The 19,838-nt window shown below is 32.6% G+C and overlaps 2 protein-coding genes across 2 annotated transcripts in view; both read left to right on the forward strand.

Moving 5' to 3' along the window:
• Nucleotides 1-6,829: 6,829 nt before the first annotated feature.
• HELRODRAFT_165495 (hypothetical protein) lies at nucleotides 6,830-10,065 on the forward strand (the record flags this gene model as incomplete). The annotated part of the gene is made up of 3 exons (XM_009032063.1): nucleotides 6,830-6,865; nucleotides 8,588-8,641; nucleotides 9,718-10,065. The coding sequence occupies 3 exons, from the start codon at nucleotides 6,830-6,832 to the stop codon at nucleotides 10,063-10,065; spliced, it is 438 nt and encodes a 145-aa protein (XP_009030311.1).
• A 1,701-nt stretch (nucleotides 10,066-11,766) lies between these two features.
• HELRODRAFT_189698 (hypothetical protein) overlaps nucleotides 11,767-19,838 on the forward strand; it is a gene marked incomplete at its 5' end in the record, with an annotated part of 10,953 nt that continues 2,881 nt past the window's right edge. The window contains 6 exons of the mRNA XM_009032064.1: nucleotides 11,767-12,627; nucleotides 13,425-13,487; nucleotides 15,543-15,873; nucleotides 17,500-17,681; nucleotides 17,741-17,895; nucleotides 17,949-18,034. Coding sequence (XP_009030312.1) covers nucleotides 11,767-12,627; nucleotides 13,425-13,487; nucleotides 15,543-15,873; nucleotides 17,500-17,681; nucleotides 17,741-17,895; nucleotides 17,949-18,034 — 1,678 coding nt within the window. The remainder of the gene's footprint in view (nucleotides 12,628-13,424; nucleotides 13,488-15,542; nucleotides 15,874-17,499; nucleotides 17,682-17,740; nucleotides 17,896-17,948; nucleotides 18,035-19,838) is intronic.

The following is a 19,838-nucleotide window of genomic DNA, read 5'->3' on the forward strand; positions in this document are numbered from 1 at the left end:
TTATCAAATTAACGTTCAGAAACTATCGCTTTCCGAATACCAATTCATTAACTTTTATCGCAAATACTATAAAAATGCAACGCTCTCAGATATCAAATATCGCTTTCGATACCAACAACCAATCGCTTTCTAATATCAAATATTCAACAGCCACCATTCAATATCTGGCATGTCTTTAAATGCCCGTTCTACCGACGCTTCTCGAACGTCGTAGATATCTCGCTGTCAGGAGGTTCTAGTTTTTTTTTTTTTTTTTTTTTTTAATTCCATTTATTCACAAAAAAAGTGAAAGAGTCAGCCTAGCAATAAATGCTTATCTAGGTTGACTCCCATAAACAAGAAATAACATTGTAAGTACTCAAAAAAATCAAACAAAAACACAACATAAATGAATAAAATAAATGTCTTTTAAATTTTTCAATGTTCTTAAATTTTCATGAATAAACTTAAAAATAAAACGTTGATACATTTAAACTTAAAAAATGAATAAAATTAAAAATAAAATATTAATACATTTAACTTAAACAATTTAAAAATGTTCTCAACTTCTTTTTAAATTCTGTTAGATTTTTAATTAATCTTAAATATTGTGGCAGATTATTCCATTTATAAGGTGCATAATAACAAAAGTTCCTGGATGTTATTTTATTTAAATTCATTAATGGCTTAATTATATTAGTATTGTTAGTTCTGTCAATGCTGGGTTAGCTATAAATTTAATCGTATTAATTAACATTATATCAGTTGTAGATGTTATATTGTTGATTATTTTAAATGATAATAAAGATGATTTATAGGAATTTATTTCAAAAATTTATAAGATATTATTATTATTAACTATATTGTAATCGGAGTGATAATAATCGATTTTAAATAGAAAATTAATTTTTTTTGTGTGCGCTAAATAATTTGTTAAGTGTTGAAATGTTTGTATTACCCCATATTAGGTTACCATAGTAAAAATGACTAAAAATTAATGATTGGTAAAGTAGTCTTTTAGTATTATTATTTAAAAATTTTTTAATTCTTATCATTATGCCAAAAATTATATTAATTTTTGTTAGAACTAGTTCGATATGATCATTAAAGTTAAGTTTATTGTCGATGCATACACCCAGAAGTTTAAAGCTATCAACTATTGTTATGCTCTGTTCATTATTTTCCTCGTTGTTCAATTTTAAAGTTATGTTATGCATAGGTGTATTTCTTTTATTTGGAACAATCATGAATTTTGTTTTTTTTTTAAGTTGACAGAGAGTTTATTTAATTTAGACCACTTTTCAATTTCAGAGAGAAATGTTTCAGTTTTGTGAATTAAATCGGGTATGTTATATGAATTTGTGCACATGTAGTTCCTCTTTTAACTCTGCGTTCGCAGCGATAGTGACACAAGCGTCTCTAGCGAATATATTTGTGACGGTTATAACAATATTAGTAATAATAAACCGCTACAATTGTGTTCTAAAATCCAGATGATGGTGGAGCATGCACAATATGGTTATATTGCTCGCTCTTCACCATTCTACGACGGTTACCGAGCGAACAGCATAGTTTGTTCTTGGGGAAGTTCTTTCTGTTTCTGTAAACTCGCTCCCTCAACGTTAAATAACTCGAAATTTTTTGTGTACATAAAATAATAATAGATGAATTTTATTGGCAACTTAAGTGTGTTTGGGATTTTATAAAGTTTAATAATCAAAATCGAACGAGAAACGACTCACGCAATATCGATAATCTTATTTTTATTATTATAATTGTAATTAAACATATTTTATATAACAAAATATCAAAAGGTAAGCTGAGAATTAAAATGTAAAAGGTAAAATAATGCATAGATTGTCGAAAAGTGTTTAAGTGTGTCAAAAGGATAACTTTCTTTAACTTATGTGCTCGCCTATTATATAATAGGAGATCTTGCTCCCTAGAGCTTAACTAGTTGTCTAACTCTTTCTAACCAATCAGTCCCCAATGTATTTCACTTCGTTTTTATTATATAAAATATTATGTATTTTAATTAATTATACGTTAAATTATCTTATATTAAGCTTCTTTATGTCTGTAAATTTGCATATAACTTTTATAACATAACTATCATTATAATTACTTAACTATTTTAACATATGTCTATATATAACCTACATTTACTTATACCTCTCAACCTAAATTATCATCTACATGTTATATATCCGTGCTGTAGTTCACAGTGTGCTTTGTACTACGTGATATAACCACTGCAAAGAAATATCAGTAATGTAAACAAAAAAACTTTCATTGAAGTATAAAAAAAACTTATAAAAAAAACTTTCATTGAAGTAAACAAGGAAGGACTCATAGGACTATCAAAAAATATATTCATGACATGCTTGAAAATTTTTCATGAATTGAAGCGGTCTGAAGACTTCACAAAAAGTTTCTAGTTTCATCCAATCAAAAACATCCATTTTGTTGCATTGTTGATTCGTTTGTCGTTGATAATTTTATTGTTATTAAAAATAATTATCGCATTAGAAACTATGACTGACATAAAACGTATGATTTTTGAACAATTTTTAATTTCTTGCCAATAAAACTCGCTAAAAGTATAAATGAAAATATTAATTCAAATCTGAATAAAAAAATAAAACTAAAAAAAATATGTTAACTATTTTTTACTTTTTTTCATTTGTTTTTTAAATATCACTATTAAATGTTCTCGTCTTATTAATACATTGCAGGTATGTCGTAAAATTGGTCTAAGTCCGGCAACGCGCAAATATCACCTTACTTTCCAGTTGTACTATCGGGGCTTTCGCGCCTAAAAAGAATAGACTTGCAATCGTTAATATAATTGTAGGTAGCTGAATAAGCTAATGAAATGATGTTCGGATTTCGAACAGCTGTTGCTAGTATGGTTAATTACATTGGTTAAGTTTGCCGTTAAATTTTGTTTCTGTGTTGTTCACAAACTTGTTTAAACGTTTATCAACATATGCCAACAGTAACAAAAACACTAAAGTATTTACTAATCTTAGAAATACGCTCGCTATCGCACGATCGCTAATGATTCAAATCGAAACCACATAAATTCACAACTTCAACCTCGCTACTAACCTCTCTACTAATCTTGCTTCAATTTTTTCTTTTGTGGTCTTACTGTTTCAAACATTTGCAATAAACTCAATTTTCGCTGCATTGGTTGCAGGCGGTGAGCTAGAAAATCTTCTGACAATGAAAAAGTTTATGTACTTTTTATAAATGACAATATATCTATTCCAAAAATATCCTAGGCATGCCACATCTTATTTTTATCCTTTATCGAAAAGCTTGTGGCATGTTGATGTTTCATATCGTTTCAAAGATTCAATTTTCTTTCAAGGTATAACAAAAATTCAGCATATTAAACTTTTGTTTGTGTGTTTTAAAAAAAAAATCTAAATATGTTTAATGAATTTATTAAACTGATCGCCATAAAACCTTTCAAGGAGTTCTTCGGAACTCAGGATTAAGATTATGACACATGTAGTGGTGGCTGATTTGATGGCTTGCAACCACAATGAATTGAATATTAGACAATTAACTATGATGATAAAAACTTCGATTATTAATCTTTATTAAAAATTTTTCTGTTTACATCTTGCATTATTATTTAACTCTTCTTTAAGTTATTGTTATAAATGAAATGTACGAAAAATCAGTTTTTGGGTTTTGTAATGAAATATCGTCCTAAAAATATTGATCGGAGTTTCTGTAGCTAAAAATACAGCATGAAAATGAAAATAAATAAATAAACATTCATAGCAACACATGCAAGCTGCTAACAAGTAGGTATGTTAAATAATTAAATTCAAATAAGATAGTATAAGATAGTCATTCACAAGTTTGCACACAATTGTCGCATGCTGTTTTGTCACGTGCAAAAAAATGTGAAGAGGAATGTTTTTGAGATCTTCAATAATTTTTTTTGCATTTAAAAATATTTTTCTTTTGGTGCATGCATCCTAAACATTACGTATGTGTATGTGCGTGTGTGTGTGTGGTGTGTTTTCATACTTTCTAAAAAAAATTGTTTTGTGTCACGAAATTCTCTGCACATTTTTGTCGGACAATATTTTTTTTTCTTTTTAATATCTCACCCAGTGTTGGTTTTGGTTGCATTGTCATGGGTGGAATGGCGTGCGGCGGTGTCTAATTTTTGCAATATACTGCGTGTTTCACAAAGTTCAACGTTCTATTGCTATAGGGAAAATGTTCGCTTGTTTGTTGTTTCGCTCAAATGCATTTTCTAAGAAGTTTGAAAAAAGTTTATTAAATTCACTTTGTGCATCTCACGACGTGAATAAAGTCTAACTTTGAAACAGAACATTTCTTGCATCCATTTTTATAGAATTAAAATTAAATATATTCATGAAACTAAAAAATAAATTATTTCAGAAACAAAATCATAAAAGTTAATAAAATTTATTTCAATTTCCAAAATATAACGTAAATAAATTTGATTCTAGATCCGGTAAAACACATTTTTAATTAAAAAATAACTAACAAGCGAGAGTTAATTAGTAATTACACCATACGTCATATTCAATTGCTTCATGAATATAATGGATACCAATCATTTTACGTTAACAACACTAGATTGCGTCAGTTTTAACTCGTTTGAAAAAATTAATCCGACTGGTTTAGCTCTGATCTAAAGATCGTGGTTTTGTATTTAAAAATAAACATTTGTTAGGAATTTATCAGCTCGTAAAGAAAGGAATCATACATTAGAGCCCATGTGTAAGTTGTAGGTGTCTGACACCAATCAACCATTTTGTACATGAAGAAATTTTAAAATTTTTATGTCTCATTTTTATGCCTTGCCAGCAAACTTAAACTCAGTAATTCCCGAATGTGCTTTCAAAATTTATCTTTTAATTGGATTTCGGTTATGGTTAAAATCACCTTAAGATATATAATAATTTTGAGCTAAAATTTGCTAGTTTTATAAAAATATCAAAATGTTTGAATGTTATATTGAAAACTTATGCGCAGTTACTCCGTTCGAACGCTGCATAAGTGGACGTCATCCACGTTGTATGTTTCGTTGGTTTCCATCTTAAGTAAGCGATGTAATGTTTGCACGCACACGAGATGACAGGCATGTCTTGAGGTGTTGCTGTGTTGTCCGCTTGCGACAAAGAAGCAAAAAAAATTGATGAGGAAAAATACACACGCAACATCCTTCGTCGGCTCGCTTATTAACTTAATTATTACGTAAGTTTTATAAATGCAGTTACTGATTTGGGATTTTAAAATCGTTTGTCAGTTGATAATTTTTGTATTTGTCAAAATAGTTCGATTTATTTGATGATCTTTTAAAAGATACTAAAAATTAAGGAACCCAGATTTATTTTTTGTTATTTTTACAGAATTGCGTGACTTTTATTAGAAATTTAATTATTTTATTAAAATGATTTTTATAATAAGAGTTTTAAAGTCATCCAAGTTATATTTTCAGGTTTTATTTTTCAGGCATATATAGATCCATAAATTTTTTATATAACAAACTTATTTTGCTGCAGATTTGAAGAACATATTATTTTTATTTAATTGCTATACTTATCATCTTCATTTCTATCCTCATATTATCACTATCGATGTATAACTTGGTCACAACCTTCTTCATTGAAAACTTTCAACTTATTTTCTAGGTATCACTGATTTGATTGCAATTATATTGCAAGCAGGGCTTCGGAGCAAGTACTTTTTTGAGTTGCTCCGTTCCAGCTCCGCTCCAGCTTAAAAAATTTTGCTACGCTCCGCTCTTTACTTCGAGGTGGGAGTCAGTTAACAAAAAAAAGTTTTTTATTGTTTTATTGGTACAGTTAAACTGATGAACGGAAGCCGTTGCCATGAAAGACTCCTAACAATTTTTTTAAAGATGAATTTTTTGAATTTAATTGTAAAATAATAAACTTCATAAATAATTATTTTTTATTTTTCAATCTAATATTTCGGATAATAATTTTTATTATCGGAGCATGGAGCACTCAAAATAAATGTGCCCCGGCTTCGCTCACGCTCCGACTAAAATATCGTTGCTCCGATTGCCCTGCTCTAGCTCCGTTTCAAAACTCTGACTGCAAGGTCTTTTTCACTGCACATTAACAAATAACTTAGTTATTTTTACGTTGTTGTTTACAAATCAACACATGCTATCAATACACGCTGACCATTCGCTTGTGCCACCCAGTCCAAAGTTAATGCAGTTCATCATAATTTTCTGAAAACATTCGTTTGTGAATTGGTTCACAGGAAAAATGAATTAGAATTTTATAAAATCTATTCACATTTATTTGTGTGGTGTCCTTGGGTGTGTATGTGTGTCTGTGTGTGTAAAACTGTGTGTGTGCGTGTGTATGTGTATGTGTGTGTGTGTGTGTGTACATAGGCAACATTTAATTACCAGTAGACATTTACGTGTTGTTTTATTGAGAGGCATAAAAGTAGTTGTTGAATGTGATGTCTACAATGCAGCAGTTTATTGTTAGCATGCTGAACGATGACGATATGAAGATTTGACTGTCGACACGATGGAAACTATCAGGATGTCGTCGTCCTCAATTTTTTATGTTGCTTTTAATTGTTTTCGTAATAAACTTGCAGTCAGTCATCACAGTTATAAAATTTAGCTTCAGAAATGCAACATTTACCCTTGCACGTCAGCGCAATATAGATATCACATTGTTCTACGGACAACCGGGCAAAATGAATGTTACCCTTTTCAAAAGGTACCTTTTGAAAATTTAATACAAATCTATAAAATGAAAATTTAATAGCTAATTGATGACGATGACAATGAAAATGAAAAATGGAGCCAACTTCAAAGAGTATAACAACCGTTCCGGTAATATATTATTTTTTCTTAAAATCTTTGGGAAAAAATAACTGCAAACGTTTTGTCTTGACCCCATTTTTTAAAAGTTGCAAACTCCCTCCAGAAACAAAAAAGAATATTTGCCGAAACAAATCCAATAATAATATTAAGGATAATTTTGGAAATGAAAATGTTGATTTTATGAATTTCAATTAAATAATTAAAAAAAAAAGTTTTGCAACAAACTCATTTCAATTTAAAGCAATTTTTAATTTTTAATAAAACATTTTTATTATAAAATATATACATTTAAAAATTAAAGCGGATGAATGCTTAAAATAGAAATCCTTGTTCGTCGAATATTCATTTTATTATATCCTAATTTTTAAAAACTTTTGAAACTTTTTAAAGAGTACAAGATACTAAAACTTTTTATTAAATTACTAAAGCTAAATGTGTCAATAAAATTGAAACTTGTTTTCACATGTTTTACTAGTTTGAAAAAACTCTTTGCCATGATTTTATCAAGGATTGAAGAATAAATATTTCATTTTTGGTCACAAGAATAGAAACATATCCAAACTTTCAGCTGTGCGTCCTGTTAAATTTTGCATGCAACTACGTCGTGACATGCAGTTGAAACCGCATGTTCAGTTGGTTTTAGTTTTACTTCTCTTACTACCCTTTATAGCTTAGTAGTAAAATATTTTCAAATTTTTTCACTTAAAATCCCAAACAAAAATTTTCACCTATTTAGTTTTCTTCAAAATAAAAACATATAAAAATTAGAAAAATAATGTTTTGATAGTGAATCCTGGAGTTTATACTTAAATTAGTAATTAATTTTATAAATTGTATTATTAACTCACCAACAATTGTCACAAAAAATGTTTACAACTTTAAAAAAAATCAATTTAATTTGGTGAATTACAGCATTTTTATATTTCTGAGACAAACAATAGAAACAAATTTGGATAAACTGCAGCAGCGTAAGTAAAAAAAAAACATTGCCATGTTTATGGCTGCTTACAGGAAAGGGGATTTATTTGATACGCTGGAACAATAAGTTGGTGGTCGCCAGGGAACATCTTCAAGAAAGGTTCGATACGTTTAAAAATTAGATAGCTTATAAGGCAACTTCAACTTTATTGTTAGTATTGAACCCATTAGGCAAGTTTCATTTGGAACTTTCTCTTTTTCAAAAAAATTTCAATTTAGAAATTTTTGTAAATGTTAACCGACAAGAAAATTAAGTTAGAAACTATTGTCCAACGCATAAATTGCTTCGTTAAATGTTTTATTTTTATTTTATTTACAAACGGAAATCATTTGTTACAACCAGGTTTTATGTCAGAAAATGAAACCCAAATGTTGTAAAAAAAAGACTAAACTTGTCAATTAAACAAAATGAAGTCAAAATAAATTTCTTTAAGATTTTTATTGTTATTTTTCCAAAACAAACTGAGAATAAATGCCATGTTCTTACTATATATAATTATATATAACGAAATAAATATATAATTTGCTAATGGGATATTTATAACCTAAATCTAGTACATATTTATTTTAAATTACAATCAAGAAATCTAACTGATAAAAATTCGCGATACGTCCTTAAAAATTTTTTCAACTTTTGATGGACTGTGAAGTTTAAATAATTTTTTTCTACTGCGTAACATTTACTCTCCTACAGTGAAAACATTTGAAGCATAGACTCATTCTCATTGAACATTGATTTATTAACGACAATAGAAGCCAGAGTTGAAACCGGAGTGGGAGTCTGAAATCATCCAAGGTTTTATAGAGGTCGGTGTCGAAAATTTCAGAAACCGCAGAGAGTAGAGCGATTACTTTTTAAACTGATTTTATAGTTGCATCTACCTAGATGTCAACAAATTTGAACATTAGCACAACCCGAACGCAAAAATTGTGAATCTTGCTGAATGTGCTATCAAAGAAAATGTAGACATATTTCGTTTTAGTTCTGAAATAAAATTAACAAAAAATAATTGGCATTTTTCGTGGCCGAGTGGTTAGCGTGTCCATCTACCCGGGTTCGAATTTTGCAGTTTCTAAAGGTTCATCCGAGTAGCCGACCCCCGGTCAACCAGCCGTCCATCCTTTAGAGGCTGGTAAATGGGTAGTCGACGTAAGTTGTCGCATGTTGGCTGGTGAGATGGCTCAGTGGTTCAAATGCTCGCTGAGTCAAACATCTCAATGGCTATCATATACTCAGCGTAAATGATGCGGTGCTTGCGCGTGCACATAAAATACATGTGTACGTCGTGTGAAAAGGATAAACAGCCTTTGTGGCGAAGATGAGGATTTGAAGAACATAATAAAAGATATATAGATAATATATTGTCGTAAATTTTATGAAATAACAACTGGTTGTGTGAGTTAATCTCCTCCTCTATTTTCCTCAGGGAATTTTTTTATGGTCCGACAATAATTTTGTGTATATTTTTATCGTGAGTTCGACCGGTCCTGTGTGGCACTGGGCTTTTTCGAATTATATGATTTTACTGAGTAACACACGAACGCGTAAAAATATTCGATAACAATTTTATTAATCGACAGAAGTAAATGAAAAGGAATTGAACTAAATGAACTCTATAATAATGTAAAATGTCAATGAACAAACTGGAATACAGGAATTAGAACTTCTTCTTGTTGGGTCTTCGACTTGGGATATGTTTCTTGCCGTTTAATCGTACAACCTCGACGTGTGTAACCGATAGTGATGTCGTTACAACTCCAAGAAATAAATAAAATGAATGCGGAAAAATTACAAAAATCGGAGCCTATAGAAATTCCAAGCTGCGTGTGAAACTATACCAATGAGTATAGAATCCAGCAAAGAACCCTATGTCCACAAATAGCACAAGAAACAAAAGAACGAGGCGGATTCGTTTTCACAGAATCCAAGGCCTGTTTTCACTGGGCCTGTCAGTCAGTCGGTCGGCTTTCGCACAACCCTGGCCTGTTTTCACTGGGCCGTCGAGTCTGATCGGCTTTCGCACGACCAAGGGCCTGTTTTCACTGGGCCTGTCTGTCGGTCGGTCGGCTTTCGCACGACCAAGGGCCTGTTTTCACTGGGCCTGTCTGTCAGTCGGTCGGCTTTTGCACAACCCTGGCCTGTTTTCACTGGGCCGTCGAGTCTGGTCGGCTTTCGCACAACCAACACAAAACAACAAGAGTCAGAACAACACTGGAAAAAAATTGTGTGACTTTAGTACGCGTGCGAAACTATGCCAATGAGCATAGAGTCTCGTACCAAATCCACTTTTGAGAACTTAAGACGTTTCTGAAACTATGCCAATGAGCATAGAATCACGAATTAAGTCTCTTAGATACCAAAATAGGCACCGATTATTTGAAGCTGCCTAACTGGTGAACCCAAGGCGGACTCTTTTTGAGAACCTAAGACGTTTCTGAAACTATGCCACTGAGCATAGAATCACGAATTAAGTCTCTTAGGGACCAGAATAGGCACCGATTATTCGAAGCTGCCTAACCAGTCAACCCTAGTCTCTCTCCTACACTCTTCCTTATCAAAGCAAAATTAGATTTTGTTTCGGGTGTTTTTAAACATAAAAATTTCCAAGGTATGTCCAATTAATCAAAAATCTACTAATTAAATTTTAAAATAATTTGTAATAATTTATGACGTCATCTAAATTGCAAAACAAAAAAAATCGTCGTCACCTATCGAGTAAATTAACTTGCACCATATAAAATAAATTTTGCGTTGAAAACTTTGAAGTATTTTTAGTCAGTATTATTTCATAATTCTGACAATATATTTGTAACATTGTAAGTGGTTCTGCGTATGTCAGAGCTGCAATAATAAAGACTAATGATTTTTACATTGCAGCCAAACAACAGACACTGTTTAAAATATGCAAAAAGTTATCCAACTAATTTTAATATTTTTAAAACATAGATATGCAATATATAAAAAATAATTACACTGAAACAGATTACATCAACCAAGTTCAAAGGTTTTTTAAAAGCGGCCTTTACTTTAGTGCAAGCCAGTAGCCTATAGCTATTTAAATTGTAACGTTACTGTTGGTAACTATTATTTTGCAGTTAGTTGGGAGTCGGAAAACTTTCCAAAACAGGAATTAGATCATTTTTATTTTTTGTCCGACTCTGACACCGTGAATTAAAATTGTTATGGTGCGATTATTTTTTGTTGAACTGATTGTTATGATCCTCGTTAAATGCTTCAATAGGGTTGCAAATTTTTACAATCTGTTCAAACTGGCTATTTCAAACTTGATTATTGTCAGTTGAATAAAATTTATATCGAAATAATAATAAACAACACGCATACTGATTATCATTATAATATCTGTTGTGCTAAGCAAGCCTCAAACAAACTTCACTCTAATTACAGTTATTTAATCAGTTTAGCATAAAATTTATTGAATAGTGAATTTTGTTATTATTTTTCGAGTCAAACATAAACAATATAAGAATTTCTGAACGTGAACTTGAAAATTAAAATTTGTTAAATATTTTTCAGTATAAGAAAAATATTCAATGAAAAAAATAAAATTAATGTATTACATTTATCCCAGCAGATACGAACGAGCAACCTGGAAAATGACACGTCTTCTTTATTACCCTAGCGACCAAATGTTTTTAAAATTGTTGCACGTTGTTAACTCAAATAGAATGCTGGTGTGAATTTGATTGATGTTCAATGTACTTGAACATTGAAGACAATTACAACATTAACAAATTCTTCTTAAAAGCTGTAGAACAAAAGTCGAAATCTTTCAAAAGTTGACTGCAGTTTACTTAACAAAACCATTTTAGTGTTATCATGGTACAAAGTTTAAAACTCTAACAAAGTTGCTTCGACAATTGCAAATTACTAATGGATCTAAGAAGACAAAGCACGCATACGTAGTACAATGATGGATACAATGCAACCAAGCACACTTGCCCCAACAATCACAAAACATCTTCTCAACTTTCCATTCAACTTCACTGATGGAAACGATGAAAAGTTGAGAACATTCCTCTTGCATCATGAATTCACTGACTCTTGTCATCAACCGACTAACAACAATTTTGATCATCTCGTACGTCTACAACTTTTTTATAACTTCTTCACTTATTATAATGAAAATGATATTATCTTTAGAAGACAAAATGTCATGTACAATAATTTTACAAACGTTGACAATATATACAACGAAATTGCAGATGGATTAAATATTTATAGCGAAACTAACCCAAAATACACTAATGTATTTCATTTTCAACACAAACACTTGAACGATGACTCATTCAACTACACTCTGCTGAACTCAGAGGAACAAACACATGCAGACCCAAGGCAGGCGCACAACAGCAATGACATCTCACATGCCAGTTACGACGAACCAACTGCATCGTACATCAACACTTTCATCCTCACCTACATCCCTTTAATCATCTACATCGTCGGAGTCCTGGGGAACTCTTTGTCCCTATCGGTCCTGGTTCGTAAGAGGATGAGGAGAGTTTCCACGTACACGTATTTGTCCGTGTTGTCCGTGGTGGATACGTTGGTGCTGACGATGGGACTGTTGCAGTTGTGGATCGGTGAGAGATCGAATTTAGGCTGGCTGAGGGACCAGTCGAATGTGGCCTGTAAGACTTTGAATGTCTTCTCTTACTCGATGAGTGACCTGTCAGTCTGGCTGATCATTGCCGTCACTGTGGAACGATTCATCGCTGTTTGTCATCCACTGAGGGCTGCTTCCATGTGTCGCAGGAGAACTGCTCTCAAGGTTCCTTTGCTGTTCCTTTTTTTCTAATTTCCAAAATCGTTTCGAAATAATTTTTTGAAAGATTGGTTTAAAAAGGCTATAAAGCGTCAAAATGGTTATCAAAACATTACACATTATATAAAAAACTTTCAATAAAGATCGGATTAACAACTTAACATTTGACGCAATTAATTCAAATTATGAAATACGTGTAATGTATATGTCTGACTGCGCAAGTTACATATTCAACCAGTTGTTCAAATAGTTCTTTAATTAATGATAGATACGTGTAATGTATATGTCTGACTGTGTTGGCAAGTGCGGAAATATGTTGGCCAAACAATTAGTTTGAATAATTTCATTGTCATTGACAACCTTGTAAGAGCAAACTCACGAACATTGATCTGCACGTATTTAAAAAAACGTGAACATCAGAACAAATTATTTCTTGCGTTAAATGCAATGATGCAAAGTTACAATCAGTGATTAACGAGTCATTCAAAATGATTCAGCGTGTTGACAAATTCGGATGATTTTATGAGTTTGATGACGCATGTCAATGAGCAAAATTGAAGAAAATGAAAAGTAATGAACAGTTCGAATCATTCATAAAATTTAAAATAAGATTTTTAAAATGTACATTAAATTTATTAGTTATTAAAAAAAACTTAATTAATTTTTGAATAAAATATTTATCTTTCCCACATTTCGTAACAACAAATGGAAAAAAATAAAAACATTAAAAAAATTTAAATGTCGATGTCCACTCAAGCCAAAATTTTATGAAATTTTAATTAGAGATGTCGTTAATCACTCAGGTGATGCTGGCGCTGACTTCGCTGATGCTGCTTTTGAATTCTCACTTCATCTTGACGACCAAAGTAAGTCGTTTTAAAAAGCTATCAAAATAATGATGATGGTGATGATGAAAACTGCAGTTCGTGACGACCACATTAAAGCTCTTTTTTTATTAATAAAGAACGTATAAAGTGAGGCAAAAAATTAATTTAATGAATGTGATTGATTTTGAACCACAGGTTGTTTTCAATAAACTGAAATTGTTGAATGTATGTAAATCGTCTGAACCTGATAACATTAGTGCAAAGATATTGTTTGAATGTAAAGAATCTATTTATGATTACTTAAGTTCATTATTTAATAGGTCTTTTGAATAGGGAGCCATACCTAATGTATGGAAAAAAAGTATTGTTATAGCCATTTCTAAAAAAGGAGATAAAAAGGAAGCTAAAAATTATAGACCTGTTGCACTGACATGCCTAACATGTAAATTGATGGAGTCTATAATAAAGGTGCTTTGATGTCACATTTGATTGAAAGTGGTTTGCTGAATACAAAACAGTTTGGGTTTGTCAAGGGAAAATCAGCTGTTCTGTAGTTGTTAAAATTGATGGATGAACGGTCTAGGGCTGTGGATAAAGGTTATGGGATTAATGCAGTATATACTGATTTTGAAATGGCATTTGATAGAGTGTCACATAGTAATTTAATGGTTAAGTTGAACAAATGTGGGTTGAATGACAAATTGGTTGCTTGGGTTTATAATTATTTGAATGGTGAATGATGGTGGTGAATAGTGAATGATGGTATGTCAAGATATTGTGAGGTAAAGAATGGAGTTCCACAGGGTAGTGTGCTAGGGCCAATTTTGTTTTTAATGTGTGTTAATGATTTATTTGATTTGTTTCAGGATGTAAATGGTGTTGCGATGTACATGTATGCAGATGATGCAAAGTTGTTTAAAATTATGAACTCAGATAGGGATAGTGTGGTATTGCAGAGGGATTGAATGATTTGAATGAGTGGTGTGTGCAGAATGATGTGAAATTGAATAAAGAAAAATGTGTTGTGATGACGTTTGGTTGTTCTGTATCAGATAATGATTATGATTATAACATAAGCTCGCACCTATTACTTTTTTTCCTTGATAAAATTAAAGACTTGGGTGTTAATTTTGATACATCTTTGAAATTTATCAAGCATATACATTGCAATGTTAAGAAGGCGACAAAGATGATCAAGGACTGTGAGGGAATGAAATATGAGGACCGATTAAAATTTTTACAACTGCCAACACTAAAATACAGACAAATAAGAGGTGATTTGATAACGATGTTTAACATGTTGAATGAAAAGGACCAACGAAGCTTGCCGGAAATATTGAGAGCCACCAGACGAACAAGAGGACATGAGATGAGGCTAACAGCACTGACATTCCATACGAACTTAAGAAAAAATTATTTTGTTAATAGAACTATTAATATTTGGAATAATTTGAATGATGATGTTGTTAATTGCAGTGATTTGAATGAGTTTTAAAAAAAGTTGGATGATTTTCTTATGAATGCTAAATTTAAATACGATTGGAGAGCGGAGTTAAAGGATGACTATTCGTGAATGCTGTTTATAGATTATGGATGATGGTATAAATGTTTGTTTTGACATGATTGTCTTTAAGAGAGGAAGATATATATGAATGGTTGAAATTGGAATTTTTATGAAGAAATGTTTGCGTATATATATGTAAAGTTGAATTAATAATCGAAGTTATTCTCTTATAATTTTGTTTATTTATTTATTTATTTTTTGTTTGATCTTTATGTATGAACAGAACGTATTAACATATATTCATGTACATTATTGTTTATGTGTTAAAATTTTATAGTTAATTTTGTGTCGCGGGCATAGGGACATTCTGTCTTCGCCCATGTTTTTTCTCATAATAATAATAATAATAATAAATATATTTCGGACGTTTTTGGTTGAAGCACTGCTTAATTCAATTATTCTTTGGAATAATATTACAAAATTATTTTTCTATGAATGTATTTATTTTCGGGTTTTCTATATAAAGATACAAATTTAATTTTATGGTATTTCATTAACTCATTGTATTTTTGAATTTCTGAAAACATGAGGTGTCCGTGGAGGAGTTTTCAACGTACGAAATAACCGAGGAAGGCACGAACCTCTGCTCTTCCGTGAAGAAAAGTCGCTGCATGGCTGCGGGAGGGCACGAGGACTTCATACAAAAGTACTGGCCGTGGGTGGACGCGATTTTTTATTCCTTCCTTCCATTCGTGATGATCATCAGCCTCAACTGCATGATCATCAGACGTGTGATGGTTGCCAGGAGGAGGAGGTGGAAGATGATCAGCCAGTCAAGTGTCTCCGTCAATCGCTCTGATGCCACGTCTGCTCATCTCCACCAACATCAGCTCAATGAAAAACTTGAACAATTTCATAAAAGTTAGATTAAAATCAATTACTGATAAATAAATTTTAAGAAATAAACATTGATAATTTTTATGTGAATCATTTATTTTAAAATTCCATAGTTTAGTGGTTTGGAGAACAAATATCAACAGAGATTGAATAAATTTCATCAAATATGATCGGTTTGTGAATGAGTCACTCGACTTATTAAACCGTCGCTTAATTTTGTGCACCAAAAATATAAATAATGTAATTCAAACAAAAAAATCGTGCAAACATTTTTGTAGAAATTTGTAGTTTAAACTTTTTTAATGAATGCCATTCATGACTAACTTGAAGTTTGAAATTAAGCACTACGCAAAATTGAGTCCTTTATATGAATTGAAAAATCGTACTTTACTTAAAACATTGGCCCGAAAACGGTTGCATTATTTTATTCATAATTCAAAAAAATTCCAACATTACAATTTAAACTAAATTGTTGAACACGTAATAAAACAAGTTTATCTTTGCACGGCGCTGGCCTTAGCTTTTTTGACACGTCGGGCAAAACTTGTAGACATGCCCCAATGTTTTTTTTAAGAAATGTACATAAATGAGCAATGCCATACAACTAGATGGATTTTATAAAAGAGGTTTTTGTTAAACAAATAACAAATTCTTCTAATTAAATCAAAAATAATTAATCACAGTTATTAAAATGTAACTCTTCTAGATATTTTGTCAGCAAAATCTTTTATCAAGCTTGAAAAATCTAAATTTTCAGCTATTCATTTTATGCTCGATCGATAATTTGGCAAAAGAGTTAAGCCGATTGGTTTTTCAAATGTTTTAATAAGCTTCAGTTTAGAAAAGCTTCGTTCCCCACTTGCAGGTATTGTAAGAAGAATGGGCAGAGCAATCCATGTATTTGGATATAATTCTTGAAAAAAATGTTTTTTAATAAACTCCAATACAGTAAAAGGTGTTATTTTTTTCACTTTTACAACTTCCACTTCACCTATTTTATCTTTAATAAAAAGCTGAACACTTATTAGTTTGTCAGATAGCAAAAGCGCTATCAATATCAGACTGAACAAACAGTTAATTTTTATCGCAATTCTTTGCACAATTTCCAAAGTTCATACCCTGTGGGCAAATTATCCAAATTGAATAAAAAAAACCCACATATTTACGTATTCATTCAATTGTTCAAATAGTTCTTTAACTGATGATAGACACGTCTCTAATAAGGGATTAAAAAATTCCACTTCAAGTTTTTTCTCGGGATCTTGGATTGGTTCGGCAGCATTTTCATCGAAATTGCGTTTCCCTCAAAGCACCCTCTCCTTTGATTTTATTATAGACTCAAAGTTTCAGACTTCAGCCAATTTTTAAGCATCAACCATTGCTTGTTTGAAGCCAAACATTCTAGAATTTTCTTTATACTTAACACATTTTTAAGCATTTCAGTGCACTGTACCAGATCCATGTCCATCATTTTACTAACAACGTTTATTTGAAATAATACATTGTATTATCAAATTAAAGAAATTAAAAACTATAACCTTTTAATTGTTTGGCTAATGTAAGTGCTTCATGTGCAACTTCAAAAGTTTTTTTGGTTCTTTATTATGCAGCTCTGACATACAAAGAATCGATTACCTATCATTCCTGTAGGTTTGATATCAGTTTCATATATAGTATCTAAAGGTACGGGAGGAGTTGGTGTGATGGTAAGAGAAGAGTTGGGGGAGAAAGTGTTTGAAGTGAGGCGGAAAAGCAATGGTGTAATTGTGGTGGTGATGGTGTTTGGAAAAATAATAGTGAGGGTAATATATCAGGATATGCTCCGCAACAAAGTAGGAAGGAAGAGGAGAAGGATAGGTTTTATGATGATTTTTCTGACGAAATTTGGCAGGCGGGGTTGGATGAGTTTGTGGTGTTGTTGGGTGATTTGAATGGTCATGTGGGGGCGGATGCAGACGGATATGAAAGTGTACATAGGGGATGGGGCTTTGGTATACGAAATGAGGAAGGGCGTAGAGTGTTGGAGTTGGCGGATGCAATAGCATGGTGGTGGGGAATACCTGGTTTACAAGGAAACCAGCACAATTAATTGCATATAGGTTAGGGGAGCATAGGTCAATGATAGATTATATATTGGTAAGGGCGAAGCATAGGAAGTATGTAAGGAATGTGAAGGCGATACCTGGTATGTTGCAGTATAGTATGGTTGTGATGAATGTAGCATCAAAACAAATGGGGAGGAGGAAGAAGGATAAGTTTGTGGCAGAGAAAGACATGGAAGTTACAGGATGCAGAGGTGAGGAAGGCATTTGAAGTGAAGGTGGCTGAAAGTTAGGAGAGTGGTAAGGATGGAGATGTTTGGGAGAGATATAGGGACTGTGTGTTGGCTACGGCAGATAAAGTATGTGGATGGACGAAAAGAAAGTGTAGGCATGGTGAGACGTGTAGGTGGGATGAAGATATAAGAAAGGTTTTGGAAGTCAAGAAGGAGAGGTTTAGGGTGTGAAGAAGGGACATAACGGGAGAGGCGGAGTCTGAGTACAGGAAGGCTAAGAAGGTTGCAAAACGGGCAGTGGCGACTGCAATGACGAAAGCATCAGATAGGTTAATGAGGGAAATGAAATTTGATGTGAGTTCGAGGAAAATGTTCAAAGTAGCAAAACAGTCAATGAGGGATAGAAAAGATGTTATAGGGAATGGATATGTTTAGAATAGATCTGGCAAGTTGTGCATAGATGAGGAGGAAAAAGCTCAGGTGTGGAAAGCCCATATGAAAAGGTTGATGAATGAAGAAAATGAGTGGAATGGAGATGTGGAATCCGCGGTCACACAAGGACCCATAGAGAAGGTGACGATGGAGGAAGTAGAGAAATTAGAGTTAGAGAAATGAAACTAGGTAAGGCGACAGGGGTTTCGGAAGTGGCGGCGGAACATATAAAGGTGAGTGGGGTGATAGGAATTGAAGTTATGATGAGAATTGCTAACAGTATGTTGGATGATGAAGGTATACCTGAGGATTGGCGACATAGTGTGTTGGTGCCGTTGTATAAGGGCAAAGGAGATGTGAGAGATTGTGGGTCATATAGGGGTGTGAAATTGCTAGAGCATGGAATGAAGGTAGTGGAGAGAGTGCTTGAGAGAAGGTTGAGAAATATGGTGACAGTTAATGAAATGCAGTGTGGGTTTATGCCTGGTATGGGAACGGTGGATGCGTTGTTCATAGTGAGAATGTTGCAGGAGAATTATAGAAAGAAAAAACGAAGATTGTACATGTGTTTTGTGGATCTAGAAAAAGGCTTTTGATTGAGTACCGAGGAAGGTCATTGAATGGGCGTTGAGGAAGAAAGGAGTGAATGAGAGACTTGTTAAAGCTGTGATGCAGCTGTATGAAGGGGCGAAGACAAAAGTGAGGGTCGGAAGGGATATGTCGGACGCTTTTAATGTTAAAGTAGGAGTGCATCAAGGATCAGTGCTATCACCGTTTTTGTTTGCAATTGTGATGGATGTTGTGTGTGGAAACATAATGGAGGGGTTGTTATTTGAGATTTTGTATGCAGATGATTTAGTCTTGATGGCTGATAACATAGAAGAATTGCAGTTAAAATTTAACAGATGGAAAAGTGTTATCAAAAAAAAGGGTTAAAAGTTAATATTGGTAAAACGAAGGTAATGGTGAGTGTGGAAGGTGGGGAGCGAGCCTGTGGGGTATGTGACAGGAGTGTGAAGGCTAACTCGATATTGTGTATAGGATGTCAGAAATGGGTGCATAAAAGATGTAGTGGTGTGAGGGGGTGCACTGAAAAAGGTGGAAGGCACGTTCAAATGTAAGAAATGTGTTCATGGTGTGATTAATCGGACGGACGCAAGGACGGGGTTGAGTGGTGGTATCAAAAGAGTGGAAAGCTTTGTTTATTTAGGGGTTAAGCTGAACGCGGATGGAGAATGTTTAAGCGCTGTTACGGCAAGAGTTCGTGTGGGATGGTTGAAAT

Source organism: Helobdella robusta (assembly GCF_000326865.2).
Source record: "Helobdella robusta unplaced genomic scaffold HELROscaffold_8, whole genome shotgun sequence".
NCBI classification, from domain to species: Eukaryota; Metazoa; Annelida; class Clitellata; order Rhynchobdellida; family Glossiphoniidae; genus Helobdella; species Helobdella robusta.